General features: G+C 36.2%; 2 protein-coding genes across 3 annotated transcripts; both read right to left on the bottom strand.

The window, feature by feature from the left end:
• Positions 1-729: 729 nt before the first annotated feature.
• On the bottom strand, positions 730-13,874 carry LOC126618427 (isoleucine--tRNA ligase, cytoplasmic). Of its 2 annotated transcripts, XM_050286496.1 has the most exons (28): positions 13,248-13,874; positions 12,822-12,887; positions 11,799-11,942; positions 11,305-11,525; positions 11,000-11,165; positions 10,341-10,454; positions 9,896-9,993; positions 9,548-9,626; positions 8,799-8,957; positions 8,513-8,602; positions 8,014-8,147; positions 6,868-7,027; positions 6,642-6,725; positions 6,008-6,220; positions 5,559-5,684; positions 5,266-5,403; positions 4,688-4,791; positions 4,524-4,587; positions 3,575-3,663; positions 3,306-3,447; positions 2,960-3,023; positions 2,812-2,879; positions 1,968-2,090; positions 1,669-1,734; positions 1,429-1,540; positions 1,184-1,275; positions 955-1,087; positions 730-827 (listed from the first exon to the last, which is right to left on the bottom strand). In XM_050286496.1, exons 1-27 carry the CDS (start codon positions 13,779-13,781, stop codon positions 983-985), a joined length of 3,555 nt encoding a protein of 1,184 aa, XP_050142453.1. In that variant the 5' UTR covers positions 13,782-13,874; the 3' UTR covers positions 730-827; positions 955-982. The 2 variants fall into 2 exon arrangements, with proteins under 2 accessions (XP_050142453.1, XP_050142452.1); XM_050286495.1 differs by having other exon boundaries at positions 730-1,087.
• Positions 13,875-19,062: 5,188 nt separating this feature from the next.
• LOC126618436 (uncharacterized) lies at positions 19,063-22,719 on the bottom strand. The gene is made up of 3 exons (XM_050286511.1): positions 22,518-22,719; positions 21,802-21,939; positions 19,063-19,498 (listed from the first exon to the last, which is right to left on the bottom strand). The coding sequence occupies exons 1-3, from the start codon at positions 22,644-22,646 to the stop codon at positions 19,316-19,318; spliced, it is 450 nt and encodes a 149-aa protein (XP_050142468.1). The 5' UTR covers positions 22,647-22,719; the 3' UTR covers positions 19,063-19,315.
• Between the last annotated feature and the right edge of the window lie 1,599 nt (positions 22,720-24,318).

Below are 24,318 nucleotides of genomic sequence, written 5' to 3'. Positions count from 1 at the left end.
ATCGATATTTTTACACTAAGAGGAAGGGAAGTTTGGTTAAGCCACATATAAGTGAAACTTAGGCTTAAACCCTGCGCAAGAAAGGCATCTCTAAAAAGTTATGATGAAAAGGCTTGTTTTCTCTAACATGAAATGACAATGAAGGCCATAATTTTTTGGATCCAGTCGAAATCCGTGTAATAATTCAGTAGCCAGCAATCGAAAATCCTTCCGAGTATTCAGTAGCTTTCTATAGATTGAGCGATTTTAGGGATTGAGTTTACTTTCTGCTGAACTCCTCTTTTAGTTAATACAAGAGGATCAGATATAAGTATCAAACTATTCTTCTTACGGGATAACATTTGGGCCTTGGACCATCCTCGCCTACAAGACATGACGATAATAATGCAACACATGTTTTTAAATTTTAACGGAGGTCAAAGTTTACATCTAGTCTGTATACGTCTGTTTAGTTGCTTAGAAGACTTCAAAATATGAGAAATGCTAAGCACGTCATTTTAGCTTCTCACACACTTACTTGATATTGGTTGTTCCTTTTGATTTATTCAACCTGACGGTCAAAAGTACAGGACGTGTAAGAAGCGAATTGAGGTGTGCGAGAATAATCTTCCTAAAATAATAGACTCACGCATTATTTAATGGTCCAAGAAATTGGTAAGATATGGAGTAACACTGGTCATTAACCATGAAGCAACAATTAGAAACTCTAAATATTCAATCTCACATCACTTCTCAATAACCAAAATATCGTATTTAGTTCTGTATTAAGGCCATTTGAGACAACAATTAGGCCATCTCTTGCTGCTTTCAGTATGCGTCGTTTACATCTGTACAACAAATAAAAGCGTGTTAACACATTTGGCCGCGATATAGGCTCGTGTATTTGCTTTCTAATCGTTTCTTCCGACTGTTTTGACAAGAAAACCGAAACAAATGATGGGATAACAAATCTACCAAATATTTTCCCAAAAAGAGAAGCAAACTACTGAGATTTTGTTCTAGAAATGAAGTCCCCGACGGTCAAGAATACATGATCCCCCAACACCAGTTCCACAGCAGGAGTGTTCTCAATGCAATCAACATTTATCTGCACAAAGGCACGCAAGGCATTATGAGTACCATCTATTTAAATGCTTTTTTCTCGAGACGAAAACATATCAACCGAATAAAAGGTAAAACAAACCTTTCCCTTTCCTTGTTGAAACTCGGACTTCAAATTTGCATGATCCCTTGATAACAAGTACGTTTGCAGAGCCCGTGCAAATTCTGTGTTTCCTGCAACCATTAACGAATATTTGGACCAGAGGATCAAAATAAGTAAAAATGGTTCGAGGCACAAAATCAAGAGTGTAGTGGATTTTGATTTTGACGGACTTATAATACTCCTAGTTGAATACCACACTAATTTTTGGCGAAGAGAGTACCGACCTGAATATAGAGAAAGAATTGCATCTGAGTCAAGCACTGGCACAGGTCGGGTCAAACTGATAACAAATGACATGCCAGATATCCCATGGAAACTCTCCTCCGCAACAACGACCTGCAATTTGTAAAGCATACAACAAAAAGAAAATATCAAGATTCAAGTGGCTATTTAACATCCATACCAAAAATAAATAAATAATGCAGCTAAACAAAATAAAGCAGTCTCTAGTGAGTGCAACTGACAGCATCTGATGGCATCACACTAGACAGAAGCAATGGCAAACCAATGGTATCCCTAATGTATTGTTCCTGCACACAAAACACTCACCCAATCAGCTTGGAAAAGAGATTAATCTACTACCCAAAATAGTTGTACAGGATGAGTGGAAAAAGTTCATAAAGCATAGATGTTTAAGCAACAATGCTAAATCAATCATAGCTCCATCAAAATTTCGAATCCAAAATCATAAAGTTGTTGCTCACATCAAACCGAATGTCACTGACAAATGGGAGTGCATAACCCTTATGTACAAAAATAATACCTGAGAGTGCAAAACCCGTTGTGAGACTGATTTATCTTGATCCAACGATTCAAAGTATGCCTCCATCATGTCAGTAGGTTCAAGGGCAGCTTTCTTCCGTAACTTCTGAATTCTGTTTACAATCTGATACGGGTTTGAGAAAATTTCAGTAGAAATGTTATCAGTTCCCATATTAATAACTAGCAGACCAAAATAAATGTAGTAAGGCGTTCGACAATAGGCCGGAAAAAGTGTGTGATACCAATATATTGAGCTCATATAGGAATCACTCTTACAGTGGGGCGGAAAATTTGAGTGTGACACATATATATTAAACTCATGAATGTGATACTTATAAACTAGTAGGTTCTAAAGTATGATTCTAACAATTTTGAACTCACACTAGTGTAGCACTAGTGTAAAGGTATCAAACTCAGTATGTATGATTCCTATATAAAGGTATCACATTCACTCAACCACTGTGAAAGGCCTAACAATTTTTTATTGCCCACTACATCACAATTGAACATAAGGAAAAAAAATGTAAATATGTAAATATGTTCAGTAATAAAAATAGTTGCTGCTATTCCCAACCTATGTCCTATCTTCCCACCCACCTTTTAACAAAAATATGAAGTACAAGTATATCCTTTCAATTTTGGCAACCAGCGAAAAGACTCACTTTCCACCGTCATTGAGAGTCGCCAAAATTTGGCAACAGGGTGTAAGGATAGCCCTTTCAACCTTTTTTTGACTGAAGATATCCCACTTTTACCATATTTAGAACAAAGAGCCAAAACAATGTTGCACCAAAATAATTAGAACTGTTCACCCAGCATAAACCCAACAAAAGTAGGAAAATTACCTCACGAGCAATACCGGCCTCAAACAATGACTCATCTGGACGTAAATCCAAAATCACCAAAACATCACCTGAGATGTGGAACAGAGGAACATGTAAGACCCAAAAACAAGTCAGAAAACGTATTACAAGATGATCTAAAAATTCCCACCGTCCCCTGTAGCATCAATCTCCTTTTCTGTCGTTCCATTAGGACGTTTGAAATCCCTAACAACCTGGACATAAAAGGAATGAAAATAAAACGGAGTTATGCTGTCAGTGGAGTTCCTGGTGGCTGTTTAGACCAGCATCCCACATAAACAAATGTTTTCCACAAGAAAGACAAATCTTTTTGTTGATAGAAAGAGGCTACCTAAAATTGATAATACCTTAAATGCCTTCAACCAGGATAAATCAAATATAAAATATAAGTCAAAGGGAGGGTGGGATAGCATGGCAAAGAAGTTGAGGGGAAACCATAGATGAAGGGTATTATATTAGGATTAAAAGATGAGCACCTTAATATCACCCAGCTTTAAACAATGACCAGAAAGAGTAACTTCTCCAGCTTTCTCAAATGCTAAAATGCTTTCTTGAGACATGGCCTTGACTTCTTTGGCAACAACTCCCATAGATTTTCCAAGTCGCTTACCTAATACGCTGTAAGAAATAAGATGAACAAAACCATTAAATATAAATACATGGTACAACATTCAGCTTTCTTTAGCCCCTATCCCCAAAATAAATTTAACAAAAAAAAATCAAATTGTTCCTCATGTTCTCATACCTAAAATCAGGCTCTGCTCGTAACGAAGCATACTTCAGTGTATCATTACATGGGACAAGAGATCTTACATTAAGTTCCTCCAATACATACTGAGATCAAAAGGAAAACAATTAATGTGTTAGTTGCTGAAGAATAATGCGCAAGACCCAGAAAAAAGGAGTCCATCTGCATGGGGTTTGAACCAAGCCACTACTAAAGATCATAGTTAGTAGCTAATGAAACTTAATGAAATATCCTAAGCTTTCATTTCTATCCCTTACCAGAATTGTTTACAATTATACTTTGCGTGGGTAACTACAAGAGCAATGTAGAACATACAGTTATTAGGTGATCCGTTATCACAAAAACAATTGGTAAAAATAATATTACTTTTGCCAGAACAAGAGATTTGTGAGAGCCGGATTAACTGAAAGACATATGTACGTAAATTGTGAAGAGCATGTAAGGAAGAAGGGTTAAAGCATGTAAAATCCAGCTGCAAGTCAATTTTGATTTTATCAAATAAAAGAATAAAGAGAGCTAAAATCCCAAAGTATTACAGCCCAGACCCTTTTGGTAGAGGACATTTACTGGTCTGCCGCACGCTTGGGCGAAGCAAAAATTTCATCTGTGAACTATGTTGGATTCTTAGGAGCTGCTTCACGGTACATCAACCACAGATTTTCCTTTTATAAATTCACTTTTCTTTTTCTTCATAAAAGCCTTGTATTTTTTGCTTCAAATGATTGCCGAAAACACAACCATGATGTATTGGAAGTAACAATAAACAGACATTGAAAAATTAATAAAAGGAGCCTTTTATAAATTCACTTTTCTGTTTCGACTCAAAGGTTACTAGGCTACCATGTTTGACCGGAAAGAGAGTTGTATAAACAATAGTGCATTAGTTGGTACCATGAATAGATTAACTGACCACAAATGTCCACAAATATTAAAAATTATCACGTACCTCTCTTAGCTTTCCACCAATATCATCAAGAAAGTCTGCATCAGGATGAACAATAACCATCTCCCTGTATTTGTTTAAAAAAGAGGCAAGTTTTTTCAGATCAACATAAAAAGGTAGGCAACTGGAACAAAAAATTGGAAACAGACTGGAAGCTATAAACACACCTCAGGGGTGTTTTGAGAGGCTTGTTGTGACGCTCACGAATATTACGGGCAAGATCAATTGTTGTCATCATTCTTGTAACACTTTGCTCTATACGCTCGTCTGTCTGTAATGGGAAAACATTTTAGTGAAACATGCAAAAGTTTATAGGAGAATATGCAAATCTAAAATTACAAGGTTTCAGGATCTGCAAGAAGTTCCACAAAAGTCAATATCAGATGGAACTTTAATTCCTTCATGGAGAAATATTCTCCATCTGCATAATGTTAGCTTTCACTTTTCATGAAATGAAAAAATTTCCAAATTTTTTTTAATAAATGATGAATTAAAGTAAGAAATCTCCTTGACCGGAAAATAGAGAGTAAGAAATCTCACCATCATTTTATTCAATTAATCTATAACATAAATAAGTTAAATTAAGTACACTGAAATATGTCAACCAAACAAGTCTATGAAGAAACAACTGCCCAAATTTCCACACTAGGAATATTAACTAAACAGATAAACTGCTCAAATAACCACAAAAGATTTGATTAGCCATTGATTGATATGATCATAATAAAGAACTGAATGCCAATACCTTTCCTTCTCCTTCAGGAAAACTGCAAAAATGAATGCTTTCCTCTGACTCTTTCAAAGCTTTCCGCATATTTTGATAAAGGACCTCCGTGAAGAATGGTGTTAATGGTGCCATTACTTTACATGACACCAAGAGGACCTGCAGACACATAACAAATGATGCACATACATTAACCAAATTTCAAGAACTGAATAGTTACAAAATAACCACTCATGAAAAACCCAGCTATTCGTCAAACAATGGCAACATAAAGAGAGTAACCACAATAGCTTAAAAAGTTACCACCACCCTACATTGTAGAGAGTTGAAAGTGCCATTCTGCAATCCTCTTCACCAGTTCGACCCTTTAGCCTCTTCCGATTGAACCGCACATAAATATTTGTTAAGTTGTCAAGAAACTTCAAAAGATATGGAACTACCTAAAAAGTTTATTCGTTTGTCAGTATGGAACTACGGATTGAATATATAATTCTATGGAATAAATTGATGCGTAGGTCAAATTTCAAGAAACAATTTTTTTTTATCCATATAATCAATAGAATCAGCTCCCATTGTACAGTGATGGACCGGTACGAATATAGGTTTATGAACCCCATCTCCCACAAGGTGAAGGAAGGAGTTTTTGGTGTTGCCAGTCAAGAAAATCACATTTCACTAGCCAGATGCTAAGACCATAAATCTATCTCATTAATTGAACTTCTGTCGATTAGATGTAAGTACTTAATGCTTGATTGATAACTACCGTATAAAGTCGATAACCATTCATCTCTTGCTGAACAAAATAAACAAGACTCTGTGTGGCTGAATTGATCCACTGGTCAAGCACATTAGACGACTTCTGTACAGTGGCTAGATCAACAGGGAGGAAAGGGGAAAACCCTTCAACTTCAAGTCTCTTTGCATTCTGAACAAGGAACCGATATGCATTGTACCAAGGAAGAAATACATCCTTGACCTGAAAAAAATAAAAAAACAACAAAAAATAAAAGGCACTTCTTTTAGAAATTCCAGTGAATCAAAACCAGTAATAAATTCTAGCCCATATAAATGAAGAAAAATACTCGAAACAAACAGAAGTCGAATGTGAAAACTAAGTCAGAATGGTAAATAAATGATGCAGTAAAAACTATTGTAAGGAGTTAGCAAGTATCAAGTGGATTATTAATGCTATATGGGTAGTTTGGGTAATTATTGATGTACTGTGAAAGGGGCCTGACCAAATTTCAAGGGGTATTTCAATTTGGACGAATTTTATGGTAGTATCAGTTTTCTCCCAAGGCTTTCCTTGATTTCCCTTTAGATATCTTTCCATTTAGATATCTAGGTTCAAACAGTGATTGGATTACTTCTATTTAAATCAATAAACTAATACTTACAACACCAAAAACTCCTTCCTTCTTGAAACGTAACGGCTCCGCACGCACAACAGGAGAGTTAATGAGGTATAGTCTTAGTGCATCCTGCACAACAGAAACAGGGAATAGACCAATCATTGGGAAGATTTAACATCTAGAGGCATCCAAAATACAAACAAATAAACATGGACTAAAAAAGAACTTCGTAATACATAATGAAATGAAAAAGGTTCTGCAATAAACGTACGGCCCCATAGTCATCGATAACTTCCATTGGTGAAGGATAATTTTTCAAACTTTTACTCATTTTTTTCCCATCCTCAGCAAGGACAAGTCCATTGCAAATGAGGTTCCTAAAAGCAGGTTTCCCAAATAACGCCGTAGATAACACCATAAGAGTGTAGAACCTGCAGGATGGGAAGGAAAACAATAAAAATTTGGAACCAGGCTGGGCTAAATTTTGGAAACACTTGTGAGTTAGGAACCTAGGATAAACAAGCAAAAATGATTATCTCCAAAAGGCAGCCAACATTTATTTCTTCCAATCAATATTTTTTTAATAAAGAGGTGATTATACTAAGATATTTGATTAACAAAAGTAAAACGTAAGACTGGAATATATATGTTATTTAAGTGCTCAAATGAATTTAAGATTGTTTTGATTTAAACAAATTTTTGTTTTCTATAAATAGGAAAGAAAAATTATCCAAAATTTTGTGAACAAGAAATCTTCTCCCACCTCTCAGCCCAAACATACCATACTTTAGTCCCTTGCATTTAAGAGTTGCTTAAACACCAACACTATGTTTGGAAGAGGGAAATAAACATGGAATTTTGGTAAAAGTCAGAATTTATAGATTGACAGGCACCAATTCTCTTGTTTGGATTCATAAACATAGAAATTTAGAATTTCCACGTAGAAAAAAAAACTTAGAATTTGGGACCTCCAAATCCCAAGTTCAAATTCCATGTAAATAGATGTCATTTCTCAATTTCTATAATTGAGAGTTTAAAAATAACAAATTCCTTATTCAATTCCATTGTTCTTTTAGGTTAACCAAACAAGAAAATTTACAAATTCTAGAAAATAAAATCTCGTCATTTCAATTTCCGTCATTTTTAAATTCCTTAGTAATCTTAAATTTCTTCATCCATACATAGTGTAATATTTGTTGTTTTTCATCCAATGCCGTTAAGGATTTTATGCATGCAACAGCAATCTAAAAGGTGTATCAGCCTGATATACGTATATCATTACCTAATAGCTTAAGCTTTTCAAGTCGTAAGGTTGTCTAACAAGGCAGATGAACATATAACTTCAATATCATATCACATATTTATCTAACTAGGGGAAGAAACTCAAATCTGGTAAATGGACAATGCAAAAATTTACCATCCACGAGTCTGATCTAGCCCCTCAGCCACAAAATGGCCAGGGAAATTTTCCTCAAAATGTTCAACATTCTCAAAAGGATAGTGGATATAAGCATAAGGCATGGACCCACTCTCAAACCAACAATCAAACACCTGAAAGGAAAATTAAATGATCAACGTCAAAACGAGAGCATTATCAAAAAGCATAACTAGAATGCAGCACAAGGTCATTGATTACATAATGGTGAATAAAATGGCAACACTTGAGTATGATTTTTATCCTTTCAAAGTAAACAAGTATTTGAGAGCAGTTACAAAATAATGTAGAAGTCCATGAAACAATTACAGAAACAACCTTCAAAAGTTCAAAAACCAATGAAAGCAACAAATTTCGACAATGTTTAATTACAAATGAAACTGTATGAGCCACAACAATTAAAGTGTTTAATGCAAAACTAACTATGATTTAAGTACAAAAAAGGGAACTATAATGTGTAACAATGATTCAGTAACCTTACATCATCTATACGTCGAAGAACACCATATTCGGGACCTCGGCTTGAGGGAATAGTAATGTGATCAATATTGTGGCGGTGCAGATCGAAAACCTATTTTAATCAGCATAAGAGAATATTACATTAGATATGTTAATTCGAGAAAATGCAAAATGAACAAAAAAAAAAGTCATCTATTACTTGTTAATTCATGAAATTAACAATTAATAAAGCATAGAACTTAGGAAACAAGAAGTCCAGGAATATTCACGAATAATTGCATACACGTGGAGACAGAGAGGAATCAAACCTTAACACCAGAAAGCTCTTCAAGCTTCTGAATAGAATCCATTACAACAATTTCTTCACCATCCTCACTAATCCAGACTGGAAGTGGAGTGCCCCAAAATCTACTTCGACTAACAGCCCAATCTCTTGCATTCTCCAGCCAATTGTGAAAGCGCTTTTCCTGAAATATGGCAATAGAACAGATGGGGACTTATTGCCATCACATTTCAGAATTTTATGAAACTCTCTCATATGAGGACGTATTGCCTATTTCTTACAAAATAGAACATGACACCAAAACACAGTTTATCATCTAGCATAGCAATCCAAATAGCCATTGGCAGAAATTTCCATATTAGAAGGTTCACGGAATCCAAGTTTTGCAGCAAGTATCACCAGTTTTCAACAGTTTAAACATAAGAAATGTCACATGTCATCGATAGTTTGTGGCAATAATTAAAAACGGCTATATTATTTTATTTGACAAAGTAAGCCCCCTATAACACAGGATTAAAATAAATAAATAGAAATGGTAAATAGGGAAGACAAGATACAATATTCAAGAACCTCCAGAGACTCAATTACATCATCAGACTATAGTTAACCTACTTTATCACCCTAAACTGTTGCTACTTATCATCTTTTACCACACTATCCACCCAAAGAGTATGTCATTTACCAAACTCAGCCTAAAAAATAAAAAACACACATCAATAAAAATAAATAAAAAAAGCAAGGAAGAAAAGTATCTATATTCACAAAAAATTCAACCTTGACAAAATCAGGAACCCAGTAAGTCTGCTTGTTGTTTTCTAACAATTTTTCTTTCAACAGCTCCACTCGGATAAACCTGTAATCAAATGGTAAAACTTATTTGAGATGAGACTACAAGTAGACATGAGAAGAAAGAAAATAGAAGGGAAATATCATTTTCGGTACCCTATTCTAAATCAATGGAACCCAATAAAGTTCAAGTACTAAGAACATGCAATAAAATTGATCAAACAGAATCTAACTAGAAATCAGTGGACTAATGTAACTCAGTGCAGAAAGACTTAATAATCAAAATAACAGAATATAAAGTTGGACTAAATAATAGCTAGTTTAAACTGCAGTTACCAGCTTGGAACAGCTCTGTAAATAAGCGGAGTTTTAGATCTCCAGCAAAAGGGATAAGAATGAGTAACCGTTCCAGACTTCACTAGCCTTCCTTTTGCCTGAGTAAATATGAAGAGTTACATCAGAGCAACGGATACAAACAAATAGAAGCGTATAATAAGTACAGAAACATCCCAATCCCAAACAGAACTTTGATTTCTATTCTTAACTCACTTTTATCCCAAAGATATTTTCAACTAAAGATGACAACAAGATAACAAGAATAAATAGCATCATAACACGTCCCTACCTATTCTTTGATGTCAAAACATAAGCTTAGAGCATGGAGCTAAAATTGAACACATCTGTGTAAGTTAGAAGATATATTTTAAAAAAAAACTGGGGATTGTGCAAGTAAACCACCCTACAGATGTGCGTCCGTGTATGTATACAAACTCTCATATACCTTCACTGCTTCAATAATATCTTTATCTGCATCCTTGACATAGCACTTGCTGAAGTCGGTAATTCTTTCGGTAAAGCATCCATCATCATCAACAGCTACAATCAAGTTCTCTCCCTACATTCCAAGAAAACAAAGGCAATGTGGGCAAAGAAGTAAATAAGGGCCTGAAAATAATCCCATCGCAGGATTAGAATTCCAATCTCTGGAAAACACAACTTTTCCATTCATCAACTCTTCATCCATACAACTACTGGAATTATAAGGGATACTTGTGTTTCACAATGCCTTAAACCTAAAGAACACAGTAAAGTAAACCTATTGCAGGAAAGAAATCCTAATCCAAAATGGAATAGGAAACTAAAACCAATCCCAATAAATCTGGAAAGAATCTAAAACTTTATAAAGTAGGAAATCAAACGACTAAAACCCTAAAGGTCGTACCCAGTGCACAAGGCTCCCGCTTTACGAAGGGTCTGGGAGAGGTGAATGTCGGCTAGCCTCTAAATATTAAAAATACTAAAACCCTAGAGAACTAAAGACTGAAACACCCATTGATTTAGGAAATCCTTCAATTTGGTTCCTCATTAGTTATCTTGATTAATGAATCAGAAAACCTCAACCCATGAAAATATACTATTTACATGCATCTGAGTGCATACCTTGTTGATTACTTGATTTTCAAGGCAAACACGATAATCATCTTCACCAAATGCAGGAGCACAATGCACAATACCAGTACCACTGTCATCGGTAACATAGTTGTCCACAACAACTCTAAATGCCACATCAGAGAACTCCGTAAAGTAGTCAAACAGCGGTTCATACCTGCAGTTTCCAGTCTCTTTTTAATTGTGGTATGAGTCAAAAAACACGTGAATTATAAAAACAATGTAGACAAAAGAAACCACCTAAAACCAAACTCCAAATTGAGGATAACAACAGAAAATGAGGAACAAGTACTCACTTCTTTCCCTCTAACGAAGAACCAGAGAATTTCTCCAATACTTCATATGAACTGTCCACGGTTTCCTTTTTCCCACCTGAGGATCCTTTGGCCTTTGAATTTAGCTTTTTTGAATCACCAACAGATCCATGTGCTACATTTTCCTTTGGTTTCTCATTAGGAAGAGCTGACAACCGAGATTCAGCAACAACATAAACTTTTCCGGAGTACTTGTTGCGGACCTGATTTGTTTTCCACCTCAAATTAGATTCTACAGTAATATAGCATAATAAAACCCATTGAATAAAGTTGAACAAAAATTCTTGGCATCAGAATATGGTCTGATATCACAAAAAAATAAAGAATAAATAAATACACTCATTAGTTTTAAACACAATAGAGATGAAAACTAGTATTACAGGGCAATCAAATTTATGTGACAAAGAAACTGAAAAAGAGATGAAAACAAAAATAGCAGGCATTTACTTTTGTTACTTTTGCTATTAGTAACTGACCTTCACATAAGTAAAATTTGCATTGACACAAAGGGCCAAATTGCTCGGGAGGGTCCATGGTGTAGTTGTCCAAGCTACAAAATTTGCCTTTTGCGGATCTCCAACAATTGGAAAAGTCACCATAATTTCAGGATCAGGTACATCCTGTGTTTCTCTAGAGATGTCAAATATGATAGAGATTCTTAAACATCAAGCTACAAGTAGTTGAATTCAGGACAGAACAAGAACACAGACAAATTCCAAGTTTCACCAATAGAAAGTATGTCCCCCTTTTAACACAGACAAATTCCAAGTTTCAACAATAGAAAGTATGCCCCCCTTTTCCTTTCATTTATATTATGCTGGAACGTTGAATTCATAGATACCGGTTCTTATATTGAAAAGTGTTTAACCACTTAACCAAGAAACTAAAAGTTACTAATTTCAACCATGGTCTAAAATATTCATAATATCCCGATATTTCCATCGAAATTTCCGTGTTTTTTGACTACCGATATTTCCGATATCATCGATATTTTAGACCTTGCTAAGTCACTCATGTATCTTACCATGCAATGTATAAAGTGTAAAATATTGTACTAATTCATTATATATAAATGATTATGGTGTGTTTAAACTTCTTTCATTAATTACTACATATTTTCTACTCACAATGTTTGCCAGCTCGCTATATAATCAACTTAAATCAGTTATATATATCATGCAATGCATTTCCTTCCAATTTTTTATGATAAACTAATAGATAATTGACTAAATAAACATCCTGCAAAATTTCAATAAAAATTTCCAAGTTTTTCTTACAATTTCCGTGGTTTTTATTCAATTTTTATCGATATCAATAATATCTCGACATTTTCATCGAAATTTCCGTGTTTTTGGACTACCGATATTTCCGATATCATCGATATTTTATACCTTGATTTCAACGCATTAAGCAAAAGATTCAATAACAATACGAACAACAGTTGAAATAATTTAGCAATCTTTATCTTTATATATAATATCAATAGAAGTATCACTAACCCTGTACTCTTGACCAGCCTCAAAATTGGAAAGCGGTGTCTTGCAACCAGTGCTGTATGGCATGACCTATAAAAATAAGGAAAACAAAATCTGTCAGTGGATATACAACGCATCCCTTTCTTTTGCCCAATACGTCAAACAAAATGTGTCCTCCCTCCCTGCTTAAGTTGGACACTATCTCTCCTCCCCTCGCCCTCCCTCCATTTCTCTCATGTTTCCAAATTGTAAGTTTCAATAACCGACATTGAGCTTATACCCTAACTAGAAATCATTATCTAGTTAAACAGCAACAACATACTTTAATCGAAAAACCGATATCATTTCCAATTAAGCCCCATTTCCAATTATGCAAAAACCAGTTTTATTCAGAAAATCTCACTAACCAGTTGAGCAAAACGGAAAGAAAACACAATGCAATCAACCAACCTTGAAGCCTTTATAAACAAGACCCTTCTCAAATAACTGGCCAAAGACCCACCAAACGCTCTCCATGAACTTCAAATCCATCGTCTTGTAATCGTTATTGAAATCAATCCACCGCCCCGTCCGCGAAATAACCTTCTCCCACTCCCCCACGTACCGAGTAACAATGCTCCTGCAGGCTTCATTGTACTTATCAATCCCCATCTTCAGCACATCGTCCCGACGCTTGATCCCGAGCATCCGATCGATCTCGTTCTCTACCGGCAGACCGTGGCAGTCCCAGCCGAAGCGGCGAATGACGTGGTGGCCCGTCATGGAGAAGAATCGCGTGATGACGTCTTTGATGGTGCCGGTCAGTATGTGGCCGTAGTGTGGGAGTCCGGTGGCGAATGGAGGACCGTCATAGAAGACGTACTCGGGCTGGCCCTCTGTGCGCTCCAATTGGGTTTCGAAGGCCTTGATTTCGGACCAGAGCTTGAGGATAGTCTCCTCTTGCTTGGGGAAGGAGAAGTCCTTGCCCTCGCACACCTCCTCCATGGCAGAGTTGAAGCTGAGGGCTTAGAGGGAGATGATTTAGGGTTTTGAGAGCGGCGATGGTGGTGAAGCACTAGAGTGAGGGTTTTACAGGGGGATCCGGATTGTCTCCTCTCTTATCTATCTCAGCCGTTCATTCCATGCCAAGCTGATTTAAAGCTCCAGATTGTGCCACGTCACGGACAGTACTCCTCACGCTCTCTTTAAAGCCGAATCCACCGCGTAAGAAAACTCTGGGCCTTTACAATATGGAGAATCTCTTGATTCCAGAATAAAAGGTTGCGTTGATAATAAAACGATTGTCTGATTCCAACAAACTTTCAAAATAGTAATAAAAAACATACCATTTACTCGATATCAAAGATGACATGAAAAAGAAGGTTAAGAATATAGCTAAATGAGATGTCAAAATCCTAGGTGAAATGCCTTTGTGCATATTTGATATCAAGGTCTCCCCAACCGAGGTGTTATTTGTTGACTTAATTTGAAGGCTTAGTGATTTGATGTCAAATTTGACATCAATGTCAAATTTATTCTTAATTCATTTTAATAGTGGGTTTCTTATTCCACTAACATTTTAACCAATAAAAATTTTATTTCAACATTTTTAAATTACAATCATTTAAAACTCTATTTAAATAATAAAATAACATTTGACAATTCGGTTGAAAAATTAAAAAAATTGACATAAGGCTTTAGATTGCTACATCAGCCATCAATTGTAATTTGACTTTTATCATTTGACATTTATTTTGGACATGGTTTAAGCTGACATGAACAAATAAATGTTAAATTTGAAGCTACCTTCAAAATTGATTTTTGCTATTCCCAAAGGCATTCCACTTACATTACCTTAAATGCTAGCATATTTAAATATTATTTTATTATTTTTAAACAACAATCCAACTTTTATTATTTTTGTTTAAAAAAAACATAATTGAAGCAATAAATTTTGGCATATCGGGTGGAAGGACAATATTGACAATATGTCAAATTGTCAGGTCAGCCATCAAATTAAAATTTAATGTTTTGAATTTGACGTCAACTTTGGAGATGCTCTAAGAACTCACTTAATAAAATAACCAACTACCAAATTGAAATAATCATATTTTTGATAGTAAAACGATTGTCTGATTCCAACAAACTTTCAAAATAGTAATAAAAAACATACCATTTACTCTTACTGTGATATCAAAGATGACATGAAAAAGAAGGTTAAGAGTATCTCTAAATGAGATGTCAAAATCCTAGGTGAAATGCCTTTGTGCATATTTGATATCAAAGGTCTCTCCAACTGAGGTGTTATTTGTTGACTTAATTTGAAGGCTTAGTGATTTGATGTCAAATTTGACATCAATGTCAAATTTATTCTTAATTCATTTTAATAGTGGGTTTCTTATTCCACTAACATTTCAACCAATAAAAATTTTATTTCAACATTTTTAAATTACAATCATTTAAAACTCTATTTAAATAATAAAATAACATTTGACAATTCGGTTGGAGAATTAAAAAAATTGACATAAGGCTTTAGATTGTTACATCAGCCATCAATTGTAATTTGACTCTTATCATTTGACATTTATTTTGGACATGGTTTAAGCTGACATGGACAAATAAATGTTAAATTTAAAGCTACCTTCAAAATTGATTTTTGTTGTTCCCAAAGGCATTCCACTTACATTACCTTAAATGCTAGCATATTTAAATATTATTTTATTATTTTTAAACAACAACCCAACTTTTATTATTTTTGTTTAAAAAAAAACATAATTGAAGCAATAAATTTTGGCATATCGGGTGGAAGGACAATATTGACAATATGTCAAATTGTCAGGTCAGCCATCAAATTAAAATTTAATGTTTTGAATTTGACGTCAACTTTGGAGATGCTCTAAGAACTCACTTAATAAAATAACCAACTACCAAATTGAAATAATCATATTTTTAATAGCATTTAACTTGGAAAATAAAATCAGTGTGGCTTGATCTGTCTTCCCTTAAAACATATGGAACTTTCTCATATACTATGGAAATCTTGCTTCTCATGACGAGATTTTTTTTGCTTTTCCAAAATCGTTTTGAATCAGGACACATATATGATTGAAGCGTCAAGGCATGGTATCATGATCCTTCTCCTCTTGCCTTTTTTGCCTATTTAACTCTCTTTTTTCTCGCATTTGCTTCGTATCCATTCTTGTCTTGCCCACCCATGTAGAATTTGTTGGCTGCCATCCTCTTCTACACGTGTGTTACTCGGTCCTGACAGAAAAATAAAATAAAATTGTAGCTAACTTCAGCTTGCCCGCATACGCAAGGCCGAGCTTCTTTTGCTCAGGCATTTGCATATGCTTTAAGAGCAGTTTCATCCCTAAAAAAAATTACACTAGCACCCAGCCTATTTAATACACTCAATAAACAGTGATATACCCCAATGAACAGTAATAGGTCAAATGCATATCCATCCCTAAAACTAAATACCCTAATCAATTTTATTAATTTTTATTATAAAATAATAATTTGACTTTTAATTTCTAACTCAGTTTCTCTCTCTTTCTCTTTCTCTCAGTTTCTTTCTCTCTCTCACTCGGCTCAGGTATGGTTTGGGGTTAAGGTGATTTTAAAAAAAGCTGGTATGAAAAAAAATTGGGAGAGTTTTTGGTGTTTGGTAAAAACCCCAAACTAGCTTTATTTCAAAATTTCAGATGAAAAAAAGCTAAAAATGGGAAGCTGCAAAAGGCAGTTTAAGAAATCAGCTTCTTGTGAAACACATGGAGCTACAATGATTTTATTAATGAAACTTCCAAATTCCCAAACCTACCCTCACTTTCTGGTTCGAGCTCCCTTTCTCCAGCTCTCTCTCTCCATTCAAGCTCGATCTCTCCCTTTCATCTGGTTCGAGCACTCTTCATCAATAAAAAGGTAAATTTTCTTTTTTCAACCTTTATTTATGGGTAATTGGAATATTGAATTGAATAATTGGAAGGTAGAATTGGAAGATTTGGATTTATGGGTAATCTGGGTGATATGCGATTCTGGGTAATCTAGGTTTTGGATGTGGCCGGCTTTCAATGACATGGAAGACCACGACTCCACCATGGCCATGGAAGCGCAAACCCGATCTCAGATGCGACGACTAGCCCGACTGCCCCAACAAAACCAAAAGCTTGAAGTTCCTCATAACAGTCTGTTGACTGCCGAAACTAAAATTCAAACCCCATAAAATTTCAACAACTCCTCCACTGGCGAAGAGAAAACCTGTAAGTTTGAAGCTAATGCTGACCTCGAAGACGAAGATGAGGAGGAAGAATAAGAAGAAGAAGAAAACGATGAAAAGTCTAATAGGAAGGCGGATGTGAAGGGGATTTGAGAGATGACAGGGGCAAAGGGAATAAAAAATTTTGATTCCATAATAAAAGAAAAGATAAAAAGTAATAGTTGTATAGTAAATAGATATTTTAAATGCTAAATTATATGTTGAATGTTGGATTATGATTTCTTGTTAAACATTGGATTATATGTTTAAGATAAAGTATATAAATAATTTTCTTTAAAAATAAAGTATATTTAGTAATTCACCTTTATTTGTTAAGAAAATTAAATTAATAGCACATCTAGTATTATACTTTTTTTGTTATTTCACATAGTTACAGCTGTTTTACGTAAAAGTTTACCAAACACTATTATACTGTTTTTTTTCTTCTTTCCAAAAGCACTTTTACAAAAAAGTTTACCAAATACTATGTTGCTTTATTTCACAGCCGCTTATTCTCACAGCTTAACGGAATCAACATTTTTTCAAAGTACAGCAATACCAAACCAGCCTTGTCTCTCGGTCTCTTTCCCCCCTTGTCCGACTGCTGCATCTGCATTGCACATGCCTTTACCTCAAGGTAAAGGTAAGAAACTGCACCTTCGAATTGGGATTAGGGGTTGAGATTTCGAATTCAAAATTAAGGCAAAGTTAAAGATTGCGATTTTGAATTCAAATTGGGATTAGGGATTCTAAATTGGCATTAATCAGTACATGTTATCAGTTTCAATTGACATAGGTTTTGGCATTTTTTCAGTCGTTCATTCATCCCTTAATTATGGGATCTACTTGTACATCATGCATGTTTTTCCGAATGCTTTCGGTTCAGTTTTCAGATGGCTCTTTCATTAGAAACATAATCACATAACCAGCTCCCGTCTTTCTCCCTTTGTGGCTCCTTCCCTCCCGACACCCTTTCCCGCCTCGACCAGCTCCGTTCCTCAACCTCCACAACAACTCCCTCTCTGGCGCAAAAAAAAAAGGTGGCTTACGTCATGTAGGCCGGGCCATGGCTCTGTCGATTATGAGCTGGGCTGGAGACTAGCTTGGGTTGGGTGCCAGCCTATCTGCTGAGCTGGAATGGATTGGCTGGGTGTTGGCCTAAAAAGTCCCCGATGGAACTGCTCTGAATGGCGACCACTTGCCCTTGCCAAATTAGATAGCTGAAAGTGGTTATGGGTTGGAATGCTTGCATGCCAAAATGTGGCCCGCTGGCTGGAACACGCGTCTCTTTGCCAACCGCACACGTCAGCACATTATATGCTAGCTTCACGTAACCCCCCCCCCCAAATAAAAAAAACCGAATTGAAACAGGCAAAAACTCGGGGTTTCTCAAGGTTTTTTTATTTTTTTTATTTAGCATACCAGCATGGTGTTACAGGCAGGGGCAGATCCACCTCGGGATAAGGTGGGTTAGCTGACCCCCTCAGGCCCCCAAAAGCTCATAAATCTTCCATGGAAGAGTTGGGCAATGCCCTTGGAAAATCTGAGATGCTCTCCAGATGCTCGACGAATTGCCTCTATGGGCACTGGGCAGGATAGTTGCTAGCTTCATGCTCTTGTATGCGTTGCTATGGTCATATGTCGATAGGCTCACTCCACATACATTGGCATATGTCAGCATGCTTGCTCAAAAGCTATTGACGTCTGTCAACATGCTCGCCAAAAGACGTTGACATATGTCAACAGGCGTGGAATATGACTTGACAAATGACTTCAGGCCTACCAAGTCGATGAAATGTCAATTTGCATGTCATTTTGTCCAAAATACCTTTGCGCACTACGCTGTGCTTACTGACCGCCCCACCCCCAATAATATTTTGGGGATCCGTCACTGGTTATAGCCTTATAGGGTCTTTTCCCTTGCAAGTTGCAACGACTTACACAAAAGATTTGTGCGTGCGTTGTACTAAGGGTGCAGACGGTACATATCATAAGCATGTCAGTGTTGTGCATTGGATACACACTGGATGGGAAATTCCAACCAAATTATTTTTTGCAGATTCATATGCCTCTTGAGTTCCACCAAATCATTTCCTCATCGTTACAAAAACGTCAATTGCTATCCGATAATTTAGCACTTACGGCAGAAAAGTGCAGGACAGTTTTTTTGCCTTCCAGCATAAAGAAATTCGACATTTATCGATTATCACGGGCTTAGTAGGTAAGTTAATGGAATAATAAAGGGGTACTTTAGAAAGACAATTATTACGACTCTTTCGACTTAATGGTTGATCCCGAAGGAAGCCTTCAGTCTTTCGGCAAGATGTGGCAGCGTCTTTATGCTATCTTGGGTTGCCTGTTCAACACATGACTCCAAATTGTTGAGTGAATTGGTTGTGACCCTTTGTTGCTTAGCTGCTTCGAACTTGTCCTGACAGACCATCAGTGCCCTACTTAACCTCTCCTGCATTCGGTACAAGAATTTTCATAAGTAGTTTGCTAGACGACAGCCTGAAAACATATTCGCTAAGCATACAAAAATCACAAGTTTAAACATAAAGAGCTCTTTCGCACGCAGAGTAATACAACAAACTTGACATGCATCTGAACGAAAAAAACTCCACTTACAAGTGGATGTTACAACAAATCACAATTATGTCCTCAATTAGGAAACATTACTAATAATATCTATCTATGCTACTGTCACTATCAGAACCAAACATTGCATACTCCCCTTGCATCAATAACTGCCACAGCTATTGCCGTTACCACCCTAATACTTGATTACGTCAGAAATGAACATTCAAATCCACAAGTTGATTGCCACCGAAACAACCGCGGTCAACATCTTACTCCATCCGAAGAAGCATACATCATAAGTGAACTACTGCTAATGTGCTTGTTCTCTTCATTGTCATAAATGCACTGTCACCTTCAGTCATATCCACGAGTGTGTTTCACAGTACAACTTAAATATCAACCTAAAGGAAGCAAAGGCAAACTGGCAAGGCTATCTCATTCTTATAGAATTCTTGCTTATGATACAACTTCTAATAGTGGTAAAAAAAGCATCAACTTATCTTCAAGCCAAATTCTTGGAGACTCTTATTTTTTTTATTTGCGTATTATCTTGCCCCTTAGCCGACCCCACTTAGTGGGAAAAGGCTTTGTTGTTGTTGTTGTTGTATTATCTTGCCCCTCTTCTGATTTCTGTTTTAGATGTGAAGGTTTGAGTTGGTACCTTTTCTGTACTTCTAAGCCTTACAAGATACCAATGGTTTCTACAAGCCACTTGGTTCCTTATTTTGTTGTTAACTCCTCGACTAAGTTAAAGCCTGCAACTTTGTAGTGTATTAGAAACTTAGAAACCATCTTTCCTTGTGTATCATGGGGTCGGACCACATTATGGTTTCAAACAATGTTATTAGGATAGAAACGAGCCTTAAAAAAAACTATCACCTTGAAGAGTTAGTTATAGGGGAAGAAACGTAGCTCTGCAAGCCAATAACTACAAAAAGAATCCTCCGACTGTTTATATAAAGTTCTCATGAATGGACAATGTGGACCTACAAAAACCTTAAAAATCCTGAAATTGAGTAATTGAAACATGTTATTCAGTTGCATGCACGTAAGCTTTTAACATTTTTTTAACACACTACGTTGGAATTCCTAGGTAACTTCGACATTTTGCATCCCAGTAATTGATAAGGTTTTAGAGCTTATGGAAGCAAAGATGGAAACATAGTACATTGACTGTTAACTTATGGGGACATCCCTTTATTGAATTACATCAGGAGGGTTGAGATACAGCTATATATATATATATATATGTATGTATGTATGTATGTATCGAACAAGATATTATCTCACTGGATCAAGAAATCGAACCATAGGACCGATGTGTGTGCCCACACAAGTCACACACACATTATATATGTACAGGTAGCTTCTCAATGGAGGGTATAAGTCTTTCGAATTCAATTAGGATAATTTGAACCATTAGATGTCTTGTGTGTCGATGAGGTTAAGATAAAAACTAATGGTCATATGCTTAATTTGGACCCCGTTTACAAAACCCAAGAAACAGCAGACAATCACCGCAAGAGCTTCCTCCTTGTGCTTCTCCTCCATGTTAGAACCAGAGTCTACCAGATTAACATTGGTTTCACAGATCATAGCAGAAAACATCTAGCTCACAACGTAGAATCTCCTCCAAGAACCAAAAGCTCATAAAATAGGAGAAACAAAATTGTAACTCCGTCTTCAAAAGTAAAATCAGTCTTTAAAAGAAAATACATATACCATAAAAAAACACCATACTGGGTTTTCTTATGAGGCTGAGAACAACCCGAAGAGGTTAGCGTAGTTAATTTATATTCTTTCAGTCATGGAAATGGTGAAACCCATATATTAGAAAGAAAAGAAAACAAATCTTGTGAGTGGGACAAGCTCTTGTGGTTTGGCCTGAGCAATTTCTATGCCGAAAAACTCCTGCGGCTTGGTGTGAGCCATTTCGATTTTCAATTCTGTAAGCGATTTCCATGGAGGAGAAGCACTTGTGATGGTGGGAGAAGCAAGGGGTGAGTTACACGGTAAAGTGGTCTAGTGCTTCTTGGGTTTTATGTGCAAATCAGGCAAATGGCACTACACTATTTTTTGTTTTCAATCTTCATCACACAAAACATCTGACAGTTCAACTAGAAAAGGGGGAACACATAAGGAATTCTAACCACTGAAAGAGACACGGGAAAAGTAAGAAGAACTTACTTGAAACTTGGCCATCTCATTCTCAACTCCCTCTTGAGCTCTGACAACAGGAACACTGCAATTTTCAACACAATTGCTTATGTCTTGCTGACTTCGTCTCCTATCAAAACACTCATGCGCACACTTGAAGTACGCTTGCTGCAAAAGGTCCTCAACCAAAATTTTAGCTGAAAAATTACTACATAAAGTGATATATAAGTACAGAGAATCACCAAGTTTGCATTGCATCCCAGGTTTCGAAACCATATCAATCAACAAGTAAATTATAATCTAAAAAAAAAATCAATTATTGGCTTTATATCTGGAATGCAAATTCAAAAAATAAAATCTACAAAAATTATAAATGAATAAAAAAGTAAGCCCCAAACAAAGACTGCACACTTGAATTGAATGACTGTTTTCTCTCGCATCAATTATCAACGTAGCTAACTTCTTATACTTAATTTTCCTTTTGCATTTTCTGAGCAACCAAACAGAGCCCAGTAACAATACCACAACCATATTTTTCATATTTTACAAAATTTTCTCAAAACCAAGCAGCTGACAATGCAGTAATTATGTGAAATCCATACCCATCAATCACACACGCATATATATATATATATGTATATTATATGAAATCTTTACAAATACACACAAACATATATCACAAGATCAACCAAAAACTCCGAAAAAAAAGAAGCAAAAGAATCAAACACCGGAAGATGCATATATACCTGAAGGGTGAAATTGACATGGTCTTGGATGGTGGAGAGTTGGGTCTGGGCAGCGACATTTACTTCGTTTAGCTTTTGCTTTAATCTCTCCGATACCAATTGCTCTTCCATTGCTGCTATGTGATTCATCTTCCTCCCCCTCTCAATTCCTTCGAGGATTCGCGTGGTGTGAGCTATATGAGATGAGAGCGACGTACTCAGGGTTTAGAGCAACTCCAGTGTAGGAGCCCTCCCCCCAGGCTATTCACTATTTAATCCACCCAATGAACAGTAATCGCATTTAATAAATAGTGCATTCCCCTGGCAATTGTCTTTTGCATCTCCACCCCTGCACTGAATAGCCGGGGCAATTGGCAATAAAATATTAGTATTTTTTTTATTTATAAAATAATACAAAATCATTTTTAATTGTTTTCCTTTTTCTTTTTTCCTATTCCTTTTCCATTTCATTTTTCCAAACTCAACCGACAACCATTCTCTCATTTTTTTCCAGAACACTCTTCATGTTTCCTAGCCCTCTGTCTCTCCTTTCTCTCTCTCTCTCTCTACGACGCAACCCCCCTCATTTCTGAAACCTCTCTCTCTCTTTAATCTCTCTCATTCTCTTGCATGCATCATCAGATCACAATTTTGGTGCCGAAATCGCATGCTCCGAATCTTCCGTCAGCTCCTTCTCCTCCTCCACCGTGACCACCGCTGGAGCTGGAGAGGATGGGATAGTGGACGAGATCGGCAAGATGTTGGAGGAGTTCGAGGCTCGACAGAAAAAAAAACATTAAAACAGGCGTCTGACGTCAGCTAACGTCAGACCCACCTCAGGCTCTCGGGCCGGCGAGAATCGACGGGCCTGGCGCTCGGGGGTGCTCGGGCTCCCTCGCCAGCCAACGCTGGACTTCCTCCCTCGGGCAATCAAGCCCTGTTCCAGAGCCTGTCCCTCGAGCAGGAGCTCCCGCTGGAGCTGCTCTTAGGGTTTTGTGCGGTTATATAAATAAAATGGCTAATTACATCTCACACCCTCGACATTTGAAGTGATTTGTAAAATGTGCCACAATTTTTTAATTTTACACATTTTACACTAATGGGAGAAATTATCGAGTGATACGGTATACGTCAGCTGCTTTTTAGTACTTCCACTCAAATTTTGCCACGCGCACATTTTTTTGCAGCTGAACTTATAGCCTTCTTTATGTTTTATTTTGAGCAAACTGTTATTTGATTATTTGAGTTATTATTTCAGTTGAAATTGATCATTTAAACTAATTTTTTTTGGAAAATTAATCAATTAATTCCTTGTTGGTAGATTCTATTTACTATCTTGTCAAATTCAAAAGCAAATTAATCTTTTCATCATTAATTTTTATTTGTTAACTATTATCATCAATAAAATTATGAAATATGAATATAAAATAATGTGTAATGTAAATGTTCATTTTTTTATGTTTTCTTATTATGTTATATGTTTTACATAAATGTTCAATTTTTGATCTTTTCTTATTATGCTATATGTTTTACAAAAATGTCGTATTTGGTGCGATGACAAGTGCCTTTGCCCATGAGTGGTAGGTCTCGGGTTCGAGACTTGAGAGCCCCCTCTCCATAAAATGGGGGTAAGGCTAGACGACATTCACCTCTCCCAGACCCTGCGTAAAGCGGAAGCCTTGTGCACTGGGTACGACCTTTTATGCTATATGTTTTACACATTATTTTGTGTTTATATGTCATAATTTTATTAATGCTTATATAATTGACAAATAAAAATGCCCTCAACCACCGATACGGCAGATCCCAATCTCCGGCCACC

Source organism: Malus sylvestris, chromosome 4 (assembly GCF_916048215.2).
Source record: "Malus sylvestris chromosome 4, drMalSylv7.2, whole genome shotgun sequence".
Taxonomy (NCBI): Eukaryota; Viridiplantae; Streptophyta; class Magnoliopsida; order Rosales; family Rosaceae; genus Malus; species Malus sylvestris.
This window is presented reverse-complemented; position numbering and strand designations above follow the sequence as displayed.